We start from the raw sequence: 16,891 nt of genomic DNA on the forward strand, positions 1-16,891 counted from the left end.
TTCCACTTCATCTTCTGAATAAGGAGGTACCCCGCAGGGCAACATATACATTCATTAAAGATGATACAATAATAAAAAAATACTCTTCCCAAATCCATTAAACCTTGTTTTTATGCCCAGTGTGTAATTTTCTTTGCATTTGTAGGAGATACATTTCATCCAGAAAGCCCATTCATCCACCCCTCCAGCCAGGTCTGGCTGAGAATTGGGAGGCAGAGAATAAAGGGCAAAGCAACAAGAACTGGCCACGGCTGTTTTTCTTTCAGCCTCTTCTAATTCTTGTTTGCTATGTCCTTGTTTGAAGGGAAGGTGGCAGCACCAGCACGAGAATCCTCTCTGCCCACAGCAGCGAGGACAAGTGCTATTTATGTTATTTTTATTATTATTCCACCCCAATTGTGACCTAGGCCTGAGGCAAAGCGATGATGTGGTTCCGTTTAAAAAATCCCCACCATATCCTTCGTCATTGGAAATACCCCCTTCTTCCACCACTCGAAAAAGAGTTTGAAAATCCATTTGACTCTGATCCATATTTCCTTCTCTGTTTTCAAAGGGCCCCCTCACACCAGGTTAGTCATTGCATAACTACTGTAAGCCATCTCTTCCTCTGTCATACCCCTTCCAATCCCTCAGACAGAGACAAACACCTACAAGATGTCTATCAAGCGTTCTTAAAACTAGAGTACCCATCTGTACTGCAACTTAAAACTACAGTACAGTGAAAAAACAGATTGACAGAGCCAAAAGAGTACCCAGAAGTCCAGGGCCAGCGCTTCCATTTAGGCGACCTAGGCGGTCACCTAGGGCACCAGGATTTGGTAGGGCAGCATTTTGCCACCCTCGGCGGCAATTCAGCAGCGGGGGGTCCTTCCGCGCTTGGGTCGGCGGCGGCAATTCTGCAGCAGGTCCTTCACTCTCTCCGGGACCCGCCGCCGAAGTGCCCCGAAGACCGGGAGCGTGGAAGGACCCCCGCCTAGAGCACCAAAAACCCTGGCGCCGCTCCTGCAGAAGTCACCTACTACAGCACAGGCCCAACAAAGAAAACAACATGACGCCACTAGCCGTCACCTTCAGCCCCCAACTAAAACCTCTCCAGCGCATCATCGAAGATTCACAACCTATCCTGAAGGACAATCCCTCACTCTCACAGATCTTGGGAGACAGACCAGTCCTTGCTTACAGACAGCCCCCAACCTGAAGCAAATACTCACCAGTAACCACACACCACAGAACAAAAACACTAACCCAGGAACTTATCCTTGCAACAAAGCCCAATGCCAACTCTGTCCACATATCTATTCAAGTGACACCATCACTGGACTTAATCACATCAGCCACGCCATCAGGGGCTCGTTCACCTGCACATCTACTAATGTGATATATGCCATCATGTGCCAGCAATGCCCCTCTGCCATGTACATTGGCCAAACCAAACAGTCTCTATGCAAAAGAATAAATGGACACAAATCTGAGATCAGGAATCATGACACTCAAAAACCAGTAGGAGAACACTTCAACCTCTCTGGCCACTCAGACCTGAAGGTGGCAATTCTACAACAGAAAGACTTCAAAAACAGACTCCAGCGAGAAACTGCTGAGCTTGAATTGATTTGCAAATTAGATACCATTAACTCTGGCTTGAATAGAGACTGGGAATGGCTGAGTCATTACACTACTAGAATCTTTTCCGTATGATAACTATCCTTACACCTCTCATCAACTGTCTGTAATTGACCATCTTGATTATCACTACAAAAGTTTTTTCTGGCATCTTCTCTGTATATATATATATATATATATATATATATATATATATATATATATATATATATATATATATGTTCCATTCTATGCATCCGATGAAGTGGGCTGTAGCCCACGAATTTGTTAGTCTCTAAGGTGCCACAAGTACGCCTGTTTTCTTCACAAAGGAGTCATACCCCAGCAGAGCAGAAAATAGCAAAGCTCTCTTCATCTAGGACTTCACTTGCCACAAGGAGAACCCACATCTGGCTGTCAGCTTCACATCTTGTGCCTTCATTATCAGCCTTTATGCAGGACCACAAAGGTCATTTCAAGACAACTCTGCTGTTAGCAACCATATGGCTTCCATACCACATGACCGCAAGGAGACAAACTTCTTTTCTGCCAAGGCGAATTCTACATTTCCTTCCCAAGAGGGAATGAACTCTCAGGAGGGCTCATTAATACACAATGAAACATTTCCAGTCTCCTGCCCGTTAGTCGCCAGAGGATTTAGAACTCCCATAGTGATCAGGACCTCCCTAAGAAATGCAGATCCCTTTGCTAACCCTCCATGACTTAAGGACACACAAATATCCAACAAGAGAAAAAAATCTCTCTGAAAAATGAGGGTTTTCCTCTATATTTGTTTGTGCATTTGCGTGTGACATATGCAGAGACTCTATATGTAGGAAATACCCCAGTTACTGAGAAGCAGAGCACAGAGTATATAGCAACATGCTCTTCTGTATCATACCAAGAGGCCACTGCCAGGTCAGACATTTAGGTTTTGTTAAAAAGAATGGCTTTATTAATAATAAATGATAATAATACTTATAGAACTTTCCAGCTGAGCATTTCAGTGCTCTTCACAAACATTAAAGGGGCATCATTGCCGTGAAAATCCCACTTCTATCTAAAAATACTCTATTCTGGTTAGAAGTAACACCACTTTGCTGATAACTGAAAGAAGTTAGCAGGAAAAGAACGCTCTTCTCTATTTTCACCCTATTCCCTTTATGCTGTTGGCAGCACTAGGCTGCAAACCTGCATATGTTTAACTTCGATTTCCATAGGATTGCTCACCAGCTTAAACTTGAATATGTGCCTAAGTGTTTGCAGGATCAGTGCCTCAGTCAGTTTCTGCTTTGCTGAAAAGAGCCTGATAACAGTCGAAAGGTGATCAGGAAAAGCCTAGTCGGCTGCATTTTTCTTTATTTTGCAGTTTGGTTTGTTGAAATATCTAGTCAGTTGTAGTTTTGTTTTTAGTCAGTTTCACTTTCCGATTTTCTGCCGTTAGTCTATTTTCATTGCCCAAGATAAGGCACATGTAAAAAGGCAAACAAATAGAAAAGGTGGAAAGTGTATTCGTTCTCCAAAATTATTTCCAATAGTAACACATGCAAGACTACTGTATTGTGCAGTATAAAAGTTTTCTCAGGATGAGTTTGTAATAACCCTGTTATTCACAAGAGGTCATAGAGATCAAAGATTATTAGGGTTGGAAGGGACCTTAGGAGATCATCTAGTCCAACACCTTGCTCAAAGCAGGACCAATCCCCAGATCTCTAAGTGACCCACTCAAGGATTGAACTCACAACCCTGGGTTTAGCAGGCCAATGCTCAAAGGTTGTCAAGAATTTATGAAGGTCATCCCAAATGTGTGCCCAGAACTCCATTATGCCACGTAATCACATATCCTGTACATGCCAGATAGTTTACAGAAAACTTGTTAAAAAAAATGTTTAAGGGAGCTTAACATTTTGTATTGGGACTATTTTTTGCATCCCTCCATCGATGTAGGTATGTGCCTGAGTTAGTATGGTCCAAATTTTAAAACAATCCAGCACCCAAAAGCTCCCAATGAAAACAATGGGAGGGAGTCACTGAGTGCTGAGCCCTATTGAAAATCTGGCCATTTTATTGAGGTGCCTAGTCAGGAACTGAGCTCTTTTGAAAATCTGGCCACATGAACACACATGTACAAGGCTCAGGAGGAGCCATAAAGCATCCTACCATAGCCTCAGATAGCTTTGCTGTACATAAATATATGACTTTAAAGTCCAATATCTCCAGACCTTCCAGAGGTAGGAGCAAGACTGTGTGTCCCCCATTGGGAAGCTGGGACTCTCTCCCAACGATATAAAGCTTCTGTTTCCAGTTTTGCTGGATCTCAAGACATTGGGCCTTAAATGGTGCTGGTGCTGCACTAATTAGTCCCTGTTCTGCCCCACTAGATGGTGAAGTTTTGAGGGAGGGAAGGTGCAACTCCACATCTGGGGGGTGGAAGAAACCATTTCTGTGCCAGGCTGATTTGTTGTATTTGAAATGTTGTCTATCCAAAGCTGCTAGATGGGCTGGAAATGAATTTGTGGGCAGAGTGCAGGGGACCCAACCAAGTTGCCTGGTAACTACAGTGTATCCCATGGCTTTGCTGTCTGGCTCACCTCTGCAGTTGGGATGGATATTGATATTGATAGCTAGAGCTGTAACCGCATAACCTGACAGGGTCCCTTTAATGCTGGTTCCTAAGAGCAGAATTTACTCCAGCAGCGCCCAGGACGCAGGGCAGCGAGCGCTGTGCAGTGTGCGTGCCTCCCCTTTGGGATGTGTTCATTTCTAAACTTCCAGACAGCCCTTTGCAGAAGCATTTAGCTCACTCTCGCCACTACAGACCAGCTCACTACATACCGTCCGGGAGTTCCCTTTTTACTGCTGTGGCATTTGTCATCTGTGTGGGTTTGTCGTCTTTTCTGTTATTCAACAGCAAACTATGACATTTGCATCAGGCCTGGACCCTGTTGTCTTTCAGTTCCCTGTGCATGGGGCCATGAGCAGAGCATGTATAATTGATAGATTTATTCCTACGCCCCCACAGGAGCAGCGTGTACTCTCCCTTTCCACACATCTAATCCCCGACACACACATGCACACACAGTGCTTCCCAACCGTGCAGTGCACTACAAAAGCAGCTGGGAATGAAGAGAGGGAGAAGGGGGAGAGGCAAGCCTTGAAGGGCAAAGGGAATGTCCCATTGCTTTCTGGGAGGCAGGTGGAATCGAGCCTACGTCCCATGGGCCTGCTACATGTCTAGAGAAAGCAGGGGGCACCGCGGGGCAGCACACCTTATGCCAGCCCTGCTCAGCAAGAGTCTAGCCACAAAACTTCCTTCTTCAGCAGATGTGAGACCTGTTTGTTTTCTAGCTGCACTAGCTGCAGCAAATGAAACCCACAGCCCTAGGAGTACATGTGCACTGCTGCTGCTTCTGCCACCTGCTGCCCGTCTCTGAAATCAGAAGCCAGTGTTTGCCCAGAGCTCAGGCTCCTGTTGGCACCAGCTGCTTCCGGAACGTGGGACAGACCCAGAATCCATTCCGGGTGGGCACAAACCTTTCCAGTCTGTCATTTCTCCTCATCTGTTCTGCGCTCAGATAGACTCCCTCTAGTCTGTTGAGTCCCTTGGAATCAGAAATGAATTGGGCTTAGCGCCCCTCTAAAAGAAAACCCTGATCTAGATTTCACTGCCCACTCGCCGCTCTCCCCTATCCTTCCCCCTCTGCTGGAAAGGGCGAGGGCCTGATAAGGGACCTGTAAAGCCATCCTGGCCTGCACTCATAAAAGCAAATAGAGCAAGTCGTGTCGGCTGATAGGGCCATATCACTGTTGCCTGGCACTGCACGTTTCTGAAGCATCTAACAATTAACTCGAGATCTCTAAAACACCAGCATGAGGTGGGGGAGCAAGTATTATTATCCCCACCTGAGATGGGGAAACTGAGGCACACAGTGGTGGATGGTCATATCTTCTCACTAGCGCACAGTCCAGGGGAAGGGGTTGCATGCTGGGGAGATCAGAATTTCCCCATCAAGGCAGCAGAGCTACTCCCCAGCCACCACTAAGGCTTCTGTCCCTTTCCCCCAGGGGATGGTTTGGCTGGGAGATCTGCACGGTTCATGTTTGCTGCATTCTGGACCTGCTGCAGTCTCTGTTTGGGCCACAGGACTTGGCCCTAAGTAATTTGCCCAGCACTAGGAGCGGAACTCAGCAGTCCTTGCCACCAGGCCGGCTGTGCCCAATCCTCTGTCCCCTGCAGACTTCCTCGCACCCTGCCCTCCAGCCAGGAACCCCAAATGCTCTCTCCAACCCAAGTCACACTCTCTTTACCCTGCCTTCCACTGGTGCTTCCCTTCTGCTCCACCCACGGGTCTCTAGTGTCCCTGCCCTCTTCCATCCAAAGCCCCAGTCTCTTGGACACTTACCACGTCTGCTGCTCCTGGTGGGGGCAAGCAACCGCAGCTGCCTGCTACTGCCCAGTGGGGGCAGGGGTGTGATTCCCCACATGAGTAGCTTTTGCTCCCCCAGAAAAGGCAGCAAGATGGGTTGGTGGGTTCCAAGGAGCTGCCCGCTGCCTGTACCTACTCGCTGGCTGCAACACGAGATTCCTGCAGTGAGGGCAAAGATGTGGCAGGCTGCTCTCGATCCACACTGCTCTCCCCTCTGGCAACCCAGCTGCATCTACGCCACCGGCTCCCGTTGGGGGCCAGCCAACCCCCATGGAGACTCACCATGCCCTTTGTGACAGCAGCAGCTCCTATAAGGTGCCTCCTACACTCACCCCCTCCCTCAGGCCCTGCAGAGGCTGCCAGGGTGTTGGTCGTGCCTGGGGTGTCCCATCAGTTATGTCTAGCAATACTGAGCAGTTTAACATGAACGTGACTTTTGATGTCACCCTGTCTGGTGTTAAAAAGCTAAATCCTCCCCCCACCTCCCTGAGACCTTCATCCCATTCCTTAGAGAACCCCAGTTCTCCCCATCTCTCCCCAGAGAGATCATCCACTCCTCTCCCTACAGAGATTCTCTAATCCCCTGAGATCAGCGCTCTTGCTCCTCTCGCCGAGACCCCTGTGCTGAGCACTGAAACTCACCCCACATATCAAGGCTTTAAAACTTGCCACCCCCCACCACCCGCAAACACCTCCCACTGTCCCACACCAATGCTGCAGGAGCGGTTAAGCGAATGACAGTCCCTAAGTGAGGACAAACTCGTCTCTTTCCCATCTATAGTAAATGTTGACTGGTGCTTCAAATGCAATGCAACAATTAGCTGCTAAATATTCCAGCCACGATGGGCGTCCCATACAGCGTAGACCTCTCATACCTTGTGATCTATGTCTAAGCGCCAGAGCTGGTCCGCCTGCAGCGTCTGTTGACTCACCCAATGAGATTGCAGCATGCAAATGAGAAGGCGGTGAGAAGAAGAAAGGCTGGATGATGATGTATCTCTGCTGTCCCACTCCCAGGAGCCCACATGCCCACTGGGAGAAGGGACCCGCAGGGGAATGGCAGATGGACGACAGAGTGGGTGGGGTAATTCACCACTGCTGTCCCAGTCCCACGACTTAGCACAGTGATGTCACAATCCCACCTCTCAGGTCTATGAGTCACAGCTCCATGCTCAACAACGCCCTGCCGCAGGGCAGCAGCTGAGAGGGCGGGAAGTGGACAAGGTGGGTAGGTGGACAGGGTGAAAAACCAGTCAGCTTCTCCTCCCCGGCCTGTGACACGTTCCTAGAGACCTGCTACTATTTGCTAATCATTTTCCATGTTGTGTAATCTTTGACCCACTTTATTTTGCATCCATCCACTCCCCCCTGGGCGAAATAAAGCCCCTCGAAGCCTGCAGAGCTTGTCATTTCACCTTTACTGGGCGCTCAGCTGGGAATGATTGGAAACACACACAATGAGCATATTGAAGAGGGAAACCCGGCTTGTTAAATCCTGGCCTCTGCCTTTCTCTCTCTTGGGATAATCTCCCCACCACTCCCCAGCTACAGCTTCCAGGGCATCTGGAACTCATTGGGCAGTAAGAGAGACCAGTGTGTGGCCTCCACATTCTTCATGTGCTTCCTGGCCAGAAACAAGGCCAGCTGCTGCCTTCTCCTGGGGGTCACATCCTTCCCGACCCTCCAGGGGAAGCTGTCTTCACCTCCGAGATGGGATTTGTAGCCTTGCAACTTGCTGACACACCAGTCATCATCCACCTTGAAGCGTCTGCAGACAGCCTCTTCCTGCCTCAGGTTGGAGGCTCGCAGCCAGTGACGGACGGCCGCCTCCCCTTCCCAGGATATGACCTCGGGGTAGCGGTACTTCAGCAGCTGCAGGAGCAGCTCATTGCCTCTGTTGGACCTGATGTCAGTGAGCTGGTCCGTGGCGCTGATGCGGGTGGTGGTGACTTCATCCTCAGTCCTCCGGATCAGCAGCACTGGCCCTGGGTAGCTGCAGAGCTGCTCGGCCACATTGAGGTTGAAATGCTGTCGCACCGTCTGGACCACCAGCTTGTTCCAGCTCTTGGGCATGACCTTTAGGGCCAGGGGGAGCAGATCGTCAAAGGTGGCATCCAGCACTAGGGCCCCCAGCTCCGGGTAGGTCTTGGCAGCCCAGGTGGCTGTGTAGCCCCCCAGGGACCAGCCATAGAGGATGATGTCTTGCACCTGGAAACCCAGGCGGCAGATGGCATACTGGATCACCACGTCTACAGCGTTGGCGTCATTCTGTGGGAAGGGCAGGCCCGTGCTCCCAGCATAGCCAGGGTGGTTCCACCCCAGGGCCGAGTAGCCAGCCTCCAGTGGGGTGGAGAGACACCCCACTTCATAGAAACCAACATTCCCCTCGCAGCAAATCACCAGCTGCTTCCCTCGCTGCTCCTCCTCCATCCCCAAGCTCTTTCTCCTGTCCATAAACATGGTGTCGATCTCGTTCCCATCGCGAGCCACCAGCTTGGCCCGCTTCCCGTGAAACTCCTCCAGCAGGCGAGCCTGCCCCTTCACCAGTAAAGGCAGCAGGGCTTTCTGCATCAGGTACAGGGAGCCTGGGTAAAGCAGCCACCGGCCTAAGGAGTGAGCCACCATATAACAGACCAGCTGGCCAGGCAACTGCTTCATCTTGCGGAGGTAGTTACACTGGGTAGTCCTAGGCCCTCTGTGCGGAGCTGATTTCAGCAGACCCTCTCTGGCTGTGGTCTGGGACGCAGCCTGGTGGCCAGGGCTGCTATCCTTGCCGCCTGCCTCATCCCATCGGAAGTCCACGGGCCAGTTGCTGAACTCAAAGTTGTAACTGGCCATCAAATATGTTTTAAACACATGGCCAAGAGCTTTAGTGAAGCATATAATGCACATGGGGAGCTGAGGACCTCATTCATGCAAGAAGGAAATGGAAAGGGCACAAGGAGAGGCACTCCAAGAAAGCTAGAAATCACAGGACAAGTTGCTGCCAAGGGCCTCCATTGGAGAGGATGTCAGCGGCAGCTTCAGGTTAATTAGCTGGGTTACAACCCTTCCGCCATGACGTGCCCCTTTAAGCTGATGTAAGCCCAGCAATGTCCCTGAGAAATGCACAGGGCACTTCCTCCATGGTCTCCACAGGCCAGGTAATCAAGGCAGCGTAACAATGAGTGGGGTCAGTCTCCACTATGAGCAAGCACTTCTCTGAGGGCTAGGGTCAGCTAGCAACAGGCAAACCAGGGTGCAGTTTTCACTGAGCACCACTAGGTGTCTTCTAAAGGAACTACCATGTGGGGTGTGGTTACAGAAGAGTTACTATACAGGAGATTATCTATCTATCCCTATACATCCCCTTTATCTATCTATCTATCTATCCCTATACACCCCCTTTATCTATCTAGCTATCTATCCCTATACACCCCCTTTATCTATCTATCTATTCCTATACACCCCCTTTATCTATCTATGTATCTATCTATCCCTATACACCCCCTTTATCTATCTATCTATCTATCTATCTATCTATCTATCTATCTATCCCTATATACCCCCTTTATCTATCTATCTATCTATTCCTATACACCCCCTTTATCTATCTATCTATCCCTATACACCCCCTTTATCTATCTATGTATCTATCTATCCCTATACACCCCCTTTATCTATGTATCTATCTATCCCTATACACCCCTTTATCTATCTATCTGTCTATTCCTATACACCCCCTTTATCTATCAATCTATTCCTATAAACCCCCTTTATCTATCTATCTATCTATCTATCCCTATACACCCCCTTTATCTATCTATCTATTCCTATACACCCCCTTTATCTATCTATGTATCTATCTATCCCTATACACCCCCTTTATCTATCTATCTATCTATCTATCCCTATACACCCCCTTTATCTATCTATCTATCCCTATATACCCCTTTATCTATCTATCTGTCTATTCCTATACACCCCCTTTATCTATCAATCTATTCCTATAAACCCCCTTTATCTATCTATCTATCCCTATACACCCCCTTTATCTATCTATCTATCTATTCCTATACACCCCCTTTATCTATCTATCTGTCTATTCCTATACATCCCCTTTATCTATCTATCTATCTATCCCTGTACACCCCCTTTATCGATCTATCTATTCCTATGCACCTCCTTTATCCATCTATCTATCCCTATACACCCCCTTTATCGATCTATCTATCCCTATACACCCCCTTTATCTATCTATCTATCTATCTATCTATCTATCACAACAAAATGCAAAACTGCCCCTCACTGCCGAACAGCCGCTCCCGGCACATCCCTGGCAGATCAGAGACAGTTTTAATGACAAAAGAAGCCCATTATATTTACAAACCATACCTCTTTCTTTGATCTCCAATAACCCCGTCGAGTGTAAGAGAGCATTCACCTTCTGTAACCTATGTAATGCTGCTGCACAGAACCCCCTGTACCTCTGTGCATCAGTAAGGAAGGCATTATTAGACTCAACAGGAAAACAGAAGTAAAGTTAAAAATGGATTTTTTAAAACACGTTTATTGTTCCCCGCTCCTCATAGCTGCTTAGGTGCCTGCTGCTGTGATGTCAAAAGAAAAGAAAAGAAAAGAAAAGAAAAGAAAGCATCACTTTTTGAAACTGCCTTGTTATTTGTGCTCAGATAAAGGGCATGATCCTCAGATATAAGGATCACCCCCAATTCCTACTGGAATCAACGCTTGGCATCTCTCAAGATCAGGCCCTATGTTCAGGAAGTGCCCCTGGAATGCAGCCCTCTCTGGGGTGGCAGGTAGCAGCCAGCACACAGCATGCTAGGAGGGGAAGGAAACATTTTGCCCAAGGACATGGGAGCAAACCCTACTCTTCAAAACCTTGATGTCTTTAAAGGTCACAGTGAACAAACAGGAACTGGGTTTTTAATTGCTCATCCAGCCTGGTACTCAATTTAATTCCCTTTGGAGGAGGGAGAGACTCATACTTGGCATTCAGCCAGAGATGCTAAAGGTTCTAGGCATTTCTTGCCTGATGCTTATATCATTGTGTCACCCTGGGTCAAGAGCCTTCACACTGAGCAGAGATGACACGAGCTGGATCTATTGGGAAGTCACAGGTTTTACTGGCTGGAAAACCCCACTTATGCGTCAGGTGAGCCAGATCCTCTTTTCTTTGTTTAGCGCCCAAACTTCTCTCTGCTTCATGCCAGGAGGCTGTAGCCTCTGTACCTTTCAGGCAGAAGCCAAGAGGGAAGTGCCTCTGTGACTGCAAGAGGCGTTCCTCTTTCTCAGACCTTCTGACACCCCTCACCACTCCACTGCAAGGGTATCGCCTTCCTACTCCTCAAAACAGCCGCTCACCAGACGCAATCTTCCTCTTTTCTCAAAACCTAAAATAACCCCAAGCCCCACTGGGGAGACAGCTGGGGGTCACGGTTCCTCTTTCGGCACACCCAGCATGGGGGAAGAGCAGGATCATCAAGCGGGCCCAGAACAACGAGGGAGGGAAGGAGCTAACCCTGAGCCGACACAAGGTGGCTTACAGCTTCCTCCATCAGACAGTATTGCCTGAGACACGGGTCCTCATGGGGGGATGGGGAATAATTGTAGGGGACCATTGATGGGGACCCTTGCAATTCCATCTGGGTTGCGAAGGGGTACACTGGGAGGGACAGGGGGCTATAAAACAAAGTGTAGCTCCAGCGTCCGAGGTCAGGTGAAACATGGCAAACCTTCCTGCAGCAGGATTTGTGGGTTACTGGCTCCCTAAGAGGGATGTCTCTGTGCAGCAGGCGACTGGGTCTTGCCCAGTTTCTATCAGATCTCCAGTTTGTGACTCATGCAAATGCAGTATCCCCAGGGTCAGAGGCACCTGCATTGCCCCGAATATGCAGGGCCCTACTGAGACCTCACATCCATTCCAAACCCTGCTCAAGGAAGACACCAAAAACCACCCTCACACCTCCCTGGGGAACAGCAAGAAGTTCCCTCGGTGAAACCATCTCTTCCATGAAAAGATTCAATAACTTCCCAGCGCGGGCCTGTGTTTTCCCAGCCCCAGGAGATTTTTCAGTAGCTTGTGTTTTCCTTTGCTAACTACCAGCCCTTGGCAGGATTCTGTTCTTATTTCATTTGTCGTGGATAATATTGGCGCTCATGAGGGGTACTTTCAAATCAGGGCACCTGAAGTCAGCCTCCAAAAACCAGATAGAAGCTCCTCCCCTCAGCAGGTGCTCCTGTACCTCAGAAAACCAGGCCACCTTTATTGACGGGCAATTCAGGAGTCTAACTTTAGTCTGCCAACTTTGCAGGTGTTGGCCCTAATTTCTCCTTGATTATCACAACTATTTTTAGCCCTGTGTCCAAGACAAATTTTTCAGTGGTTCTCAGCTGCAAACAAGACTGCTTCTGCTGGAAAAAGCGTCTGCCGGCCCCTCTCTCTGTCACCAGCCTGTCTGCTCATAACTCTCCTGTGTCCTACTCCTAACCCCTGTCTGGGGGTTGCGCTCCTCCTGATTTAGTTTACTTTGTTTTGCAGCCTTTCAATGGTTTTACCCATTTGATGGCTGCGCATTTCCATTCATAGCCATGGGGTATTTTTTTCCATCAGTTTTCAAAGGGAGGTTGACATAGAAATTGGCTGGTTTAAATAGAATCCTGCCAGGCTTGTGAATACTGTAACAATTTCCTGACCTCCAAACATAGGCACCGACTCCGGCGAGGTGAGTGTGCAGACTTGGGGGAAGAGATGGACTGAGGGCAGGGCCTGGGGCTGAGCTCACACCTTCTTGTCAACTCTTTGAAATGGGCCATCCTGATTATCACTACAAAAGTTTTTTTCCTCCTGCTGCTAATAGCCCACCTTAATTGATTTGTCTCAGAGTTGGTATGGCAACCCTCATCTTTTCATGTTCTCTGTGTATCTATATATCTTCCTACTGTATTTTCCACTCCATGCATCCGATGAAGTGGGTTTTAACCCACGAAAGCTTATGCCCAAATAAATTTGTTAGTCTCTAAGGTGCCACAAGTACTCCTGTTCTTTTTGCTGATACAGACTAACACGGCTACCACTCTGAAATATGCCTCCAAAGGAATTCACAGTTGGTACTACACTGCACACCGTAGTCATGGCATCAGCAGGAACAGAATTCAGATCTTCCTGCTGAAGAGACATAGCAATCTTGAGTGAAAGGAGAACATTCATTAGCTGTTAAAAGTATAGGGACTATGACACACAGCTGAGCAGTTCTAATTCCCTCCAGTAGATGGTGATGGTGCACATACATCCACGCGAATTCTATACAATCTATATAGGCGTGGATGCTACTTACCGCTCTCCCCAGCTTTGAGACTTTTGTGTCTCTTCCCTCCTCCCACCTGAGGAATTTCACAAACGTCACTGTCCAGACCTGGGAATTGTTTTTACTTCACAGTTTATAGGTTAAGGGTAAAGTAACCAAACAGAAGAACTCTCCCTTTCAAAGGCTGACCCCAGGCTGTGTTTGAATGCTGGTGTCTGAGCTGCAGGCCGCAGTCTGTGAGGGGGCTCCCAAGGCACAGGCCAGGAGCATGCTGGGTCATATCCCATTCACAGCTCCACCCACAACCTCCCTCACCGACACCAGTGGGGTGGTGCCACTGAGCAACTGAGCATCAAAGTATTTCTCTCACAGAATGGAAAGTTGGTGGCCTAATGTCAACCCTGGAGCCTCTGCCCTCAAAGCATGATGAAAATACAGGGACAAATGTTGCTGTCCCCTCCCCGCCCCTGTGCCAACCAGCTTTGAACAGATGGGCTGGGCCTAGGAAGGAATCCCCCCCACAGCATACCACTGGACACTTTTCTACAGCCCCTAGCACCGACAGGGCCCTGGTCCATGACTAGAACTCCTGGGTTCTACAATAATACAAATAATAAATAATAATAATTAATAACGAGGCAGCTGCTCTGTTACCACCGCAGGTATGGGCTGAAATAGTAGCTGTGGCCTGGGCAGGAGGTTATGGCAGTGGATCCACTAGCAACTTCCCCTCACCCCTCTCTGCCATGTCCCTAGGCAGCTGTGAGCAGAAGTACATCCACAGAGCGAATGGCTTGGGGAACCCCTCCGTGCGATCTCCACACATCCGTGTCCATCCTGCCACATTTGGGAGCCTTCCACCTCCACAGAGGGGCAGCTGCTGGGACCAGGAAGAGCTTCCCTGGAGCAAAGCAAAGCACGGAAGTCTGTCTAACTAGAGAAGGGGGGGCATCATTTGAGAAGCTGTGGGGGTGACCAGGCCAGGAGGGGAACAGAGCAAAATGGGTTCAAAGGGTAAAAAGCCAATGGGTGGATCAAATTCATCAGGGGGAGGGAGGGATAATTGATGGGGGCGAAAGAGAAAGAGAGGGAAGGGTCAGCAGGGCTCACCGTGACAGCTGGGAAGGGAGTGGGATGGGAAGTTAGCAGGAAAATGAGAGATCTGACCTGAAAAAGTAAAGAAACAAGAGTTCAATGGGGAGGAGAAGGGAGGGGAGGTCTCCCCTAAACCCTGTTCTCAGGCCTGAACATGGTACTGGGTGCCCCAAAATCATTCTTTGAGGTTGGACCCAAAGAAGTCACCGAGGTCACTGTTACTTAGTGAAATGATGTAAGAAAACACCGGTGCCTTGAGTGATTCTCCCCAGGGACGGGGCTGGGAACGGAGGCTGGCTGGGGCTTCCTGAAATCTTTAGAGCTTTATCACCAGCCCTTGTTTCTCCCCCTGGAGAAATTACTTCGCATGCAACAAAAACATGTTTTCCTAAAGGAATGAACCGAGTTACCTCTCGCTACAGGAAAAAATAAAATGTAAACCATCCTGGACTGACCGTTCTTCCCCAGCCGCATGGCTCCTGCGAGGCCAGGGAGCGGGGGGCACAGAGAGTGGCAGGCAGGAGAAACTAAAACCAGTTAAACTTAAGAATGTGAAAGAGGAAAAAGGATGGTGGCAGGGTCAAGATACGGGCCTGAGCTATGGGACAGCTGGAGTCAATTTCTGGCTCAGACCCAGCCTCCCTTGGGCAAGTCACATGGGACCAAGTTTCCAAGTACTCCGTACCCACTGTTAGGACTGGGTTTTCTACAGGGCCTCCCATGTTTTTGAAAATGTGACTCATTAGCAGGCCTAAATGTCTTTCAGTCCTGGGGCTCAGTTCCCCATGCCTGTAAAACAGGGAAAGGACAATAACATTTCCCTTTTCCCACCCTTGGTCTGTCTTGTCTAGTAAAACCATCAGCTCCAGGAGCAGGGACTGGTTCTCACCTAGCACAGCAAGGGCCCTGCTTTCGGTGGGAGCCTCTAGATGCTATTGAAATAAATGATAGACTCATAAATCCAAAGCAGTGTGACTCTGCAGCTAGGCCATCAGATGGGGAGGCTGGGTGCTAGTCTTGACTTTACCCCCACAAGCTATGTTATTTTGGGCATATGACTCATTTCCCCGTGCCTCTATAAAATGGGGTGATGCTCATTGTTGTAAAGCTCTTTGAGATCTGCAGCTGATTTGTCCCTGTCCAGTCTCAGGTACCAGAAGCCACTGGGTCAGGCACTGCGGCAGCAATTACGGCGAGCATCTGATGAGTTCAGGTGGTAAGCAGTTGAATTTGAGTCATGGTATGAGAGTCGGAGAACCCATGACCACATTTTCAGACCAGGTCTTCTAATTCTGCGCAGGTGGTTCCAGCCATGCTATGACGTGCACGTGCTGTATCATCAGTGGCTGGGAGTGCAAAAATGGAGGCCAAATGAAGCCTGTTTGGAAATTTGGCCTAATATGGTAAATAGGGTAAAATTTTCAGAAACACCTGGAAGATTTAGGAGCCTGTGTCACATTTCCAGAAGTGATTTAGGGTCAGATTTTCAAAAGAATTTAGGGAACCTAAAGATGCTGATGAAATCAGTTGGAGTTAGGCCTCAAGGTGCTTTTGAAACTCCCTCAGGGCACCTGTCTGAATCGAACTATCTTTGAAAACCTGGCCCTAGGCACTAGGAAGTTAGTGCTACGTCACTTCTAGGCTGTTTTGAAATGTGACCCTTAGCGTCTGGAGGTCCTCCAGGTATCAAAACATCTGCACCCACTACAGGAGGTTCAGGGAAATGCCCTATAAACCATCATTTGCATGTCCTGTTGTAGAACTTGTTCGATTTGAATCCATTTCCTCTCTCTCTCTCTCTCTCTCTCTTTCTCCCTTTTTTTTTCCCCCCCTCTTTTTTGGTCTAGAGCAATGGTTGGTCTCCAGCCTTCTCCCCCATCCAGCTCACCTCACCTTTGGAGCCATCCAGCACCATCTGCCTCTTGGGAAAACCCTGTCTGCTAATCAGCTCTAAGCTCTCTGAATCCTATCTGCTTCCTCCAGTCTGTACGGTCTGCCGGGCAGTCTGATGGAAGTAAATGCAGCTATCGCCCAGGTTTGCTGGGATATATGAATAGTGACAGCCACAGCTCTTCAAAGCCATCCCCAGGGAGCGCAGGTGTAGTCTCTGCCGTTGCTGCCGGGCTCTGCAGTGTCAGCTGCAATTAAAGTTTCATTGGCATTTCCATTATAAATGGGATGGTGTAGGGAGAGGGTCAGCTTGTTTTATTTTAATACCTCTAGCATCCCAATCTGCAGCTCGCAGACACCGAGCCCACAGGCCGCCAGCTGCATCTTTCGCTTTAATGTAAAAAAAAACCCAAAAAAAACTGGACATCAATTCTGCAGACATTTTTTGAGAGCAGGAAACGCAGCTCTGGATTTCAGCCCTCACACTCTTCCCCCAATGGGAATCAATGCTTCGTAAACGGTTATGGGCCAGTTCATCCCTTCCCCAGAGTGAGGCTCTGATCTTCTGTTCTG

The 16,891-nt window shown here is 48.7% G+C and overlaps 1 protein-coding gene across 1 annotated transcript; it reads right to left on the minus strand.

The window, feature by feature from the left end:
* Positions 1-7,571: 7,571 nt before the first annotated feature.
* On the minus strand, positions 7,572-8,941 carry ABHD16B (abhydrolase domain containing 16B). Its single transcript, XM_050918345.1, is given in 2 exon segments — positions 7,572-8,923; positions 8,926-8,941. Coding segments are annotated over 2 exon segments (1,368 nt in total).
* Positions 8,942-16,891: the final 7,950 nt, after the last annotated feature.

The sequence above is a fragment of the Gopherus flavomarginatus genome, chromosome 11, assembly GCF_025201925.1.
Source record: "Gopherus flavomarginatus isolate rGopFla2 chromosome 11, rGopFla2.mat.asm, whole genome shotgun sequence".
NCBI lineage: Eukaryota > Metazoa > Chordata > Testudines > Testudinidae > Gopherus > Gopherus flavomarginatus.